This window comes from Camelus ferus, chromosome X (assembly GCF_009834535.1).
Source record: "Camelus ferus isolate YT-003-E chromosome X, BCGSAC_Cfer_1.0, whole genome shotgun sequence".
Taxonomy (NCBI): Eukaryota; Metazoa; Chordata; class Mammalia; order Artiodactyla; family Camelidae; genus Camelus; species Camelus ferus.
In genome coordinates this window covers 40,354,273-40,365,485 of record NC_045732.1, presented here as the reverse complement: position 1 = coordinate 40,365,485, position 11,213 = coordinate 40,354,273, and the positions used below count along the sequence as shown (strand labels likewise).

Genomic DNA, 11,213 nt, shown 5'->3' with positions numbered 1-11,213 from the left:
AATAATTTGTGGGGTGAAGATAAAAACCTCCATCAATAACCACCCTTATTAGAGGGTGTGGGGTACATGTAGTCCACTTGTAGAAAAATTTCTGCATCTAATATCCATGAGGACCCTTTTATATGCTCTTTATGATTGAGGATAATAGAAAATGTGTTTTCATTTACCTTTTTGCGGGTCAAGTGTGGTGGTGTCATGGCTGACTTTGGAGGCTTGGAGGAGTTGACACATTGATTTGAAAGCTCTGAAACTAAAATTGCAGTTGATTTAATATATTGTCATATGCACACGGTTCTTTTGTTTGACTTAACATCACTTGACTTTCACAATAGCTTATGAGTCAAATATGACAGATATTCATTATCCTCATTTAAAGAGATGAAAACTGGACTCAGAAGTTCAATGACTTAATATAATCAGAAAATGGAGAAACCATATTTGAACCCAGACTCTATTATTTCAGAAAAGATTCTCTTATAACAACATAAAATGCTTCTGTTTCCTATTTTTTCCTCAAAAGTGAGTCATATAACTATTCTTTTTAAAAGAAAAATAATCTGACATTCTCTTAGTGTCACTGTAAATCTTTTTAAGTGCAATGCTGTTCAAACACACACACATATATTTATATTTATATATATATATATCTCCTAGGTGATGTAAATTTCCAAAGAAAAAAAAGAAAATGGGGAATTTCTAATGTGAGAAGGACTTGACCTGCTGTTGTTGGCTTCGAAGATGAAAGAAGGATGCAACAAGCCAAAGAATGCAGGTGGCTTCTAGAAGCTGGGAAAAGCCCTCAGTTGAAAGCCAGCAAGGAAACAGGGATTTCAGGCTTACAATCACAAGGAACCAAATTTTGTCAACAACCAAATGAATAAAACACAGATTTTCCCCTGGATACCCCAGAAAGGAATGCAGCCTGCCAACTCCTTGATTTTCACCCAGTGAAACCTGTACCAGATTTCTGACCTACAGAACTATAATATAATGAATGTGTTGTTTTAAGCCTCTAAGTTTGTGATGAATTTTTATGGCAATATAGAAAACTAATATAGAATCAATGCAAAAAAAGCTGGTGCACTTCCAAGAAAAACTAAGGACCAAGGTGATACCATAACATTTCAGGAAAGGAAATTACCAGGAAAGGAACTTTATCATATCATATTTTCTTTTAAAAATGATCAATCTAAAGTATTATAACAAGGTCCTTATGTAATGAGGGCAAGGGAATGGCTAATCACACACAGAGAAAGGTACTTAAAGAGACTCTGCACATGAAGCAGTTAAAAAAAAAAAACTCTTCTCAGAATGAGAAACAGACAGACAACCAGCCAGGCTAGGTAAATGCTGTAAGGCAGGAAAATATGATGGAAGAACAGACATGAAAACTCCCCTTAATGCTGAGTACGTCTAAAAACAGGGAATTTATATAAGGAATATGATGCTATTTATAAACTATAATTCCACCTGTGTCCAAAAAATGGTGACTATTTCCTAAAGGGAAAGTAAAAAGTAACCACATAGCTATCCATGAAATCACCAAAGGGCATCAAAGCCTTACATTCTGAGATCTCCTGAATAGTATTCTGTAACAAGAAATTAAAAGTTAGGGAACAATTTGACACCATGCACCACCTGATATAACATACTGAGAAGGACAAAACATCATTTCAGTGGTATTCCTTTGCAAAAGTGCCTGAGCTGAACTTGATGAGGAAACATTAGACAAACTGAATTTGAAGGGCATTCTATAAAATAACTGTTATTATCTTCAAAAACATTATTTCTTAGATAAAGTCTAAGAAACTACTGTAGATTAAAGGAAACTAAACAGACATGACAGCTAAATGATTCTGGATTAGATCCTGGACCAGATCTTCTTTTCTTTCTTTTTTTGATCTAAATGACATTTATTGGCAAAATTGGTGAAAAATGAAAAAGGTCCTTAGGAAACACATACTGAAAAAGTTAGGAGTCATGAGGCATCTTACCATCAAATGGTTCCAAAAAATATATATGTGTGTATATATGTATGCATGATATATATGTATATGTGTATATGTAGATAAACATAATTATAACTATAAAAACGCAAATATAAGCAATCATGCTTCTTGATACTTATCCAAAGGAGTTGAAAGCCTATGTCCACAGAAAAACCTGCACACTTCTGTTTATAGCAACTTCATTCATACTTGTGAAAACTTAGATGCAACCAGTATGTTCTTCAGTAAGTGAAGGATAAATAAACTGGTACATCCAGACAATGGAATGTTACTCAGCACTGAAAAAAAAAGAACTATCAGGCCATGAAAAGATATGGAGGAACTATAAATGCATATTACTATGGGAAAGAGCCCAATTTGAAAAGGTTACATACTATATGATTCCAACTATAGAACATTCTAGAAAAGGCAAAACTATGGAGACAGTAAAAAGATCAGTGGTTGCCAGAGGTTGAGGAATAGGGATAAATAGGTGGAGCACAGAGGATTTTCAAGGCAGTGAAAATACTCTGTATGATATCACAGTGATGAATACATGTCATTATACATTTGTCCAAACTCATAGAATGTATAACACCAAGAATGTATACTTTTCAAGAGTGAACAATATAATGATGGACTTTGGGTGATAAAGATGTGTCAATGTAGGTTCATCAGCTGTAAAAAATGTACCACTCTGGTATGGGATATTGATAATGGAAAAGGCTAAGCACATGTAGGGGCAGGGGGCATATGGGAAATCTCTGTACCTTCCTCTCAGTTGTACCGTAAACTTAAAATTGCTATTTAAAAAGTCTTTAAACAAAGTCAACAAACTTAGCATCATCAGTAATGAATGGGACCAACTGGCATTTTGTGCCTCCTCATGTGATGCAATAGCAAAGACACAGCATCACATGTATAGTCTTCTTACTAAAAATGCTCAAATTAGCCTGGGGAAAACAGGCAAGTTCAGATTGTGGGATGTATGTAAGACAACTGCTTGGGCTTGTCAGAAATGCTAATGTTATGAAAAACTAAAAGAAAAGGATGGGACAGTGCTATTCTAGATTTTAAATGACTAAAGGGTCATGACAACTAAATGTAGTGCATGATCCTTGACTGGATCCTGGATCAAAACAGATAAAAAGATATAAAGGTTATTGTTAGGACAATTGGGGAACTTTGATATGAACAATATATTAGATAATTGTATCAATGCTGAATTTTTCTGAGTGTGATAACAGTAATGCCCTTGTTCTTAAGAGATACACACTGAAGCATTTAAGGCTGAAGTGTCATGATATCTACAAGTTACTTCTAAATCGTTAAGCAAAAAAGTGTGCATGTGTGTATATATATATGTATATATATTTACATATTTATAGAGAGATAAACATATGTAGCAAAATAAACAACTGATGGATCTACATGAATAATATCTTTTGACTTTACTGAAGAATTGAAGTTTCATAAAATAAACAATTGGTGAAAGAAATAATGTTTGGAGGTATAAACCTTTTCCTTAATTATAATAATAAATCCTGCTGGTAAATTCAGAAGTTAATCAATGCATTCACTTTTTTCTGGCAGAACATTTTCTGAAAAATAAAAGGAAGAAAAAAAAAAGAAATTAACTAAGTAAAAGGATAGAAAAAAGAAGTACCATCCAAACAAAGGAAAGTCTATCAGACAAAAGGACAAAAGACTTCAAATGCAAAAAAACCCAAATGAGTAACTAAGAATGATAAAAGGTGCATCTATTTTAGACTTGTATGTACAAATAATAAAGCCTTAAATATATAAAGCAAAAATTTATAAAACTACAAGGATCTGACAAATCCACAATCATTCTGAATCTAACTCTTTCAATAATTGATAAATCCAGCAAACAAAATTAATTGTGATATAGAAAATAAACAACACAATTAACAAGTTTAATGGACATTCGTAGAACCCTCCATGCAACAATTAGAATATACAAAATATTTTCAGGCACACATGAAACACTTATAAACTGATCATGTTCTCTAGAACATAAAGCAAATCTCAACAAATACTAAGTAATATCATGTAAACCACACTGTCTGTACTAAGTGCAATTAAATGGAAAAGAATAACAAAATGTAGAGCTAAAAAATAGCCATGTACCCATGTCTTGGTTCCTAAATACCCTCTGCCACTAAAAGGTACCAGAGATACATAGAGAAATGGTCAATGAGGCAGGAAAAACAAGACAACCCTGAAAGTAAAAAAGTAAGGAAATATTGAAGTCAAAGTATGTATCAAAGAATGATGGTAATATGTCAAATGGACATAGAGGCCAGCTTGAATGGGCTGCCAATGGGACAATTTGAGCATTAAATTAATGATAGCAACAGCACATTCATGAAATAAAGTAAAAATCTATGTGCCTAAACTAATATAAATAAATGAACAAATACATGGAGAGAGAAAAAGCTCTTCCTTGAAGTAGAATACAAATTAATAGATGTAGTAAAAATGATGGTGGTTTTGAAAATAACCATTTTGCAGCTATCACAGCAATTAACTGATTCAGTTAAGAATTTATCAATGGATATTAAAACCAGTGGATTTTAGTATATTTACAGTTTCAAAGTACCCCCAGCGAAATTACAAACTACAAGAGGAAAATGAAACTTTTGAGTGGATTAATCTAGCAAACATCATCTTAACCAAGTAATCAAGGTTAACATTACTTTTAAGGGATCAAATCAGCATTATGTGCCCCTGATATGATGCCCTGAGAACAATACAAAATTACTTCTCTGACATGCCTGCCAAAATGCATAATCTAAATATAATTATGAGGAACTGGAACACAAATTTAAATTTAGGAACAATCTACAAAATAACTGTCCTGTATTATTTTAAATTGTCAATGTCATGAGAGACAAAGAAAGGCTGAACTCTTATAGATTAAAGAAAACAGAAGAGACAATGAGAACTAAATGCAATGCATCATCCTAGACTGAAATTTTAACTAAGAAAATAAAATAGTTATAAAAGACATTATTGGGGCAAATTGGTCAAATTGGAACATGGCCTAGATAATAATATTGGAACACCAATTTCATATACTACTAAGCTATAATAATCAAAAAATATGATGCTGGCAGATACTGGCATTAAAAACAGACACACAGACCATAGAACAGAATCGAGAGCCCAGAATAAAACCCCTGCATATGCAGGGAGTCAAGAATATTCCATGGAGAAAAGATAGTCTATTTCATACATAATGCTGAGAAAACCGAACACTCACCATGAAAAAGAATGAAACTGGAGCCCAATCTTATACCACTTGCAAAAATTAGTTCAAAATGGATTAAAGACTTAAAGGTAAGGACCTGAAATTATAAAATTCCTATAAGAAAATACAGGGAAAAGCTTCTTGACATTGGTCTTTGCAATGATTTTATGGACATGACACCCAAAGCACAAACAACAAAAACAAAAAATAAACAAATGGGGCTACATCAAACTAAAAAGCTTCTGCAAAGCAAAAGACATGATCAACAAAATGAAAAACCAACCTGTGGAATGGGAGAAAATATTTTAAAACCACATATCTGATATGAAATTAATATCCAAAATATACAAGGAATTCATGCAACTCAAATAGCAGAAAAACAATCCAATTCAAAAATAACTGAATATACATTTTTCCAAGGACACTTATCAACAGGTACATGAAAAGCTGCTCAACATCACTAATGATCAGGGAAATGCAAATAAAAAAAAATCCCAGGTATTAACAAAAACAGGAAATAAGTGCTGGCAAGGATATAGAGAAAAGGGAATGCTTGCACATTCCTTGATGGGAATGAAAACTGAACTATCTATTATGGAAAACAGTATGGAAGTTCCTCAAATAATTAAAAATAGGACTACCATATGATCCAGCAATTCCACTTCTGAGTATGTATCTGAAGGAAATGAAATCACTATCTCAAAGAGATCCACAACCCCTATGTTCACTGCATCATTGTTTACAATAATCAAGACGGGGAAACAATCTGACTACTGACAGATGAATGGACAAAGAGAATGTGGTGAATATATACAATGGAATGCTATTCCACTACAAAAAGAAGGAAATCCTATCATTTCTGACCTAATGGATAAACCTGGAGGGCATCAGGCTAAATGAAATAAGTGAGACAGAGAAAGACAAATACTGTATGCTCTCACTTACACAAGGAATCTGGGAAAAAAAAAAAAAAAACTGAACTCTCAGAAAGAGAGTAGACTGATGGTTTCCAGGGGTGAGAGGGTAGGGGAAACGGGTGAAAGTGGTCAAAGGGTATAAACTTTCAGTTGTAACATGATTAAATTCTGAGGATCTAATGTACAGCATGATGTACATTATACTATAGTTAATATTATAGTAATGGTATATATAGTTACATAACTATATAGTGTAGTTAATACTATATATAGCTATGACTGTAGTTAACAATTTTGTATTATATACTTTCAAGTTGCTAAGAGAGTAATCTTAAAAGTTCTCACCACACACAAAAAAATAGTAATTATGTGACATGACAGATGTGTTAACTAGCTTTATTAGTGTGGGTAATCATTTTGTAATATATACATGTAGCGAATCATCACACTGTATTCTTTAAACTTACATTATATATCAAATGTATTTCAATAAAGCTGGAAGAAAAAAGGAACTTTAATAGAGCTTACATTGCCCATTTGAAATACATGTTCTTCCAAACTCAACCCTTTTTCAGTGATTGAGTGGATAATCTTGACAATAAAGGTTTATGAAACAAAAAAATGGAACAACATCAAATTTCTATTTTGACACATGTACTGAGGTTATGTAAGAGAAAGGCACCATTCTGAGGAAACATACACTTAAGTATTTCCAGGTAAAGGAGCATGATGTCTGTATGTTACTCTCAAATAGTTCAGAGGGAGAGAGAAGAGGAGGAGGGTTGGTGAAGGAGGAGGAGAAAAAAGGGAAGGGAGAAACAGAAACAGAAGATAGACAGTGATAAAGCAAATATGGCAAAACGGTAATTGGTGAATCTGCATAAAGGGTATATGGGAGTTCTTTGGAATATTCTTACAATTTTTTTAAATGTAGGATTAGATCAAAATAAAAAGTTTAAAAACACAAGTATAAATATCAGCAGTAACTCCTTCACTGAATAGCATAATCACAGTTTTTATGTATTTAATGTATTTATGTATTATATGTATTATATTTATTATGTACTGTATTTATTATGTATTTATATTATGCATTATATGTAATGTGTTTTATGTATTTACATATTTAATGAAAGAAAAAGATTTATAGTGCTTAAATCTATTGGGATGAGGAGCCAGTGTATAATTTTGCTTTCTGTTACCAGAAGAATAAAAAAACATTAAACATTTTAAAGCAGAAAATAAGATGAAGCTTAACTATAGATTAATTATTTTACAATATGATTTTTTAAAAAGGAGACCCATATGTTTATAAATTTAAAAGAACAAATAACTCATGAGTCAAAAAAGAAATCATAAGAGAAATTAGAAAATAATAATTGAATAATAAAAAAACCACATATAAAAATCTGTGAAATTCTTTTAAAGTGGTACATAGTGGAAAATTAATAGTCATAAATTCTTATTTTAGAAAAGAAGATTTAAAATTACTGAGCTAGGGGGGAGGGTATAGCTCAGTGGTAGAGCGTGTGCCTCGCATGCATGAGGTCCTGGGTTCAATCTCCAATACCTCTCTCAAAAAGTATAAATAAATAAATAAACCTAATTACCTCCCCCCACCAAAAAAAAAAAACCTATAAAGAATTTTAAATTACTGAGCTAATGGCCTAAATAAATTAGAAAAAGAGCAAACAAAAAGACAGTAAAGAAGGAAATTAAAATAAAAAAGGAAAAAATTTTAAAATAGGAGACAAAATATTCAGTGGTGAGGCCTGATGAAACCAAAAGCAGGAAATATATTAGAAAATCGATTATTATAATTTATATAATTTATCACACAGTCATACTGTCATATTAATGGAGAAAAAACCGCAGAAGATCATGGCAGCAGATACAAAGTATCTGGAGAAAAAACTCCATACTCTTTTATGATAAAAGCTCTCAGCAAACTAAGAATAGAAAGGAAGTTCCTTAACCTGAAAAAGAAAATCTACTAAAAACGGTGAAACATTTGTAGAATTCCCTTATAAATTCAGGAGCAAGACAAAGAAATCCTCTATCACTGCTACTATTTCTTGCTGTACTGAAGATCCTAGCTAACAGAGTAAGACAAATTAAACAAATAAATATTGGAAAGGAAGAAACTGCCATTATTCACAATATAATTAAATAACAGATAATCCAGAGAATATACAAATTATTAGAACAAATAGAATCCAGAAATATTACAGCATATAAAAACAGTACGTAAAAATATCAATCATGTTCCCATTTAGCAGCAATAATCTGAAAATGTGGTTCAAAAGATACACTTCACAGTAACAACAGAAACTATAAGGTAATTAGGAGTGAATCTAACAAAAGAGCTTATATATTACATTATTATTATATGGTATATATGGTTTCATGTAATGAAGAAAATCGTTTCAAGTTTATCATTTGTTTCTAGCTTTTTGGTTTTTGTTTGGTTAGTTATATTTAATGTGTCATAATTAACTCTTATTCCTCCTCCTCCCTTAATAAGTTTTTGGTAAAATTACCTTAAAAATCACAACTTCCCAGTGCAGGACATCAGTAAAAGCAGGGTAGCATTGTCAATAATCTTCATTGTCTTCGCTGAGTGAACTATTTTATGAATGCATCAAGGAAATGGAGTCATATTGCAATCCTTCAAAGACTGAAAAATAGTAAAATAAGGTGAAATTATTTCTTCTGCTACTCTTCATCTCTTTCCCCTGACCTGCTCAAGTCTTTATGCTCTACCATATCCCCTTTTCAACTGTAAATTCCTGAAAAACAGTTAGATAGATAGTATTAGAAGGGATCTATTGCATAGCAATTAAAAGTATAGACTCTGGGAAGCATTTTATAACAGTGTCTGGCACATAAAGATATTCAGTAAATGTTTTCTATAATTAGTTTTCAATGTTTTGAATCACTGGAGGCAATTACATAGCTCTTGCACTTCTAGCCCTATACAACCTCCTTTGTTTTCTATTTGAGCACTGCTATCCTTATGGTCTCCCCTCACCTCCTACCACTCTACCCCTTTGGACAGAGAGGTAAAGTTGAGGAAAATCAGGCTGTAAGGAATGACCAGGTGATGCTTTCAAACGCAACAGAGCTCATTCTTTTTCTATGCACTACCACCAAGCCCTAAGTCCAGAACCCCTTCAGTTGCCACTGTTATCCTATCATTTATTGACTTAATTTATTCAAATATGTTTGACTCCTACTGTGTTCCAGGCACTGTGCTTTGGTTATCCATCCCCTACAGCTCCCAACACAATGCCTAATCCATTGTAAGGGTTCCTTAAAGGTTTATTTTATGAATGAAGAAAGGATGCCCTGTTTCCTTTGGATTACAAGAATCTGTGAGGTTTGGGCCATATTTTATTTTATTTTTTGCCTTCTATAAGCTCATGTAAACAGAAGATTGTTTCTCTGATAGTAAAATACATCACTTTCTTGAAAATCTTCAATGGTTGTCACTGCTTATGGATTAAACTGCATACTCCTTAGCACAGCATTCAGGCCCTGCAACACTCTATTTCACCCTCTAGTCCTTCTCATAGATTCAGTTACAGCCAAGCTTTTCCTAGAACAAGCCTGTCTTGGGTCTTTTGTTCTGGAAATCGCTAGGTCTGAAAAAGCATTCCCTCCCCTTCCACAAGGCAGATGTCACTCGCCCTTTAAGGCCCACCCAAAGTTACCCTCTTCTTTGATGGCTCACGATTACTTCCAGACAGAATAACTTGGTCCATTCTGCATGCTTCCTAAATACCTTAACTAGCAAACATTATGGCGCTTGGGTTTAACTTAGTATATTGCAACTTTTTTTACTCATTAAATTCTCCTGCTATACACAAAGAAACACACACTTCTGAAGGCTCACAACACTCTTAGCGCAGTGCTAGCCATAAGAATTCACCCTTCAACACAAGGTTGTTACTGATCTTGAACCAAGCATTTTTTGAATAGAAAGTTCAAATATACACAAAAATAGCAAGAACAGTTTAATGAATCCTCATGTATACATCACCCAGCTTTAACAATTATCAACTCATGCAAATTTTGCTTGTACCCCTTGCCTGGGCCCCAATGAATTACTTTCAAGCATATCAAAAGATTTAAGTGTATTTCTTAAAAATATAACCAAGATTATCAAAGCTAATATATTAAAATAATTACTTATTATTATTAAATATCCATAAATTCATCCAAGCATATTTTGTGAAAACGCTATTAAATGCCTGTATGTTGTTTCTTCAATTTTGAAATCGTGGAGAGAATAGGAAAAGGGAGAAGGAGATTTGGGAAAACACATAATTAAGTTTCATAGGGCCTGGATGTCCCACATGAGAAAGAAAGCATCTGACCTGGTTTGGGGTGGGAGAAGTATATTGTACTACTTCTCTGGAGGAGGTGGGTGCGACTTCAGGCCCGGTGATGCAGGAGGAGGTGCCGAAGGGAGAGGGGTACTACCTCCGTTGGGGGTTCCTTCTGGATAATCCCACCGTGGAGCTAGGAGGCAGCGCTTTTTTGGAGGTTTAGTTTCCCGCGTGTTTCCAGCTGGGAGCGTGGATCTCCCGGAGGTACAAGGCTGATCCCCCATAAGGATTATAGGATCCGGGCGACAGCTCTCTCTGGTGGACCCCGGCGAGGCCAAAAGACCTGAGATGGCGGCGGATCCCCTCCAGGCACTGAACTTCCTCCCGGTTTCGCTCTTTCCGTATTTCCTGTATCCTGAGACGTATATCCCCTCTCCGCCTCCGCCCTCGCTCCCTACCCCACCCCATTTTAACGTTTCTACAAGGATGGGTCTTTAAAAAACATGTGTGTATTTAACATAATGCCCCCCCGCCGCTACCCCGTCTAAATAAATCTGTGGACAGTCATATATACTACGTATGCAATTCTAAGATTAAAAGAAATTCAGGTTTACTCCTAAACGGTAAACTCTGCATAGATTGTGCAAAGGCGCTGGAGGGCGGGGTGGAGTAGGGGAAGTGGGGGAGGGAGGAGAACAAAGGA

General features: G+C 34.1%; 1 protein-coding gene across 2 annotated transcripts; it reads right to left on the bottom strand.

The window, feature by feature from the left end:
* On the bottom strand, window positions 1-10,930 carry NBDY (negative regulator of P-body association). 2 transcript variants are annotated; one of them, XM_032475154.1, is made up of 3 exons: window positions 10,559-10,930; window positions 8,720-8,856; window positions 1-244 (listed from the first exon to the last, which is right to left on the bottom strand). In XM_032475154.1, exon 1 carries the CDS (start codon window positions 10,792-10,794, stop codon window positions 10,588-10,590), a length of 207 nt encoding a protein of 68 aa, XP_032331045.1. In that variant the 5' UTR covers window positions 10,795-10,930; the 3' UTR covers window positions 1-244; window positions 8,720-8,856; window positions 10,559-10,587. The 2 variants fall into 2 exon arrangements, with proteins under 2 accessions (XP_032331045.1, XP_032331044.1); XM_032475153.1 differs by having other exon boundaries at window positions 6-250.
* Between the last annotated feature and the right edge of the window lie 283 nt (window positions 10,931-11,213).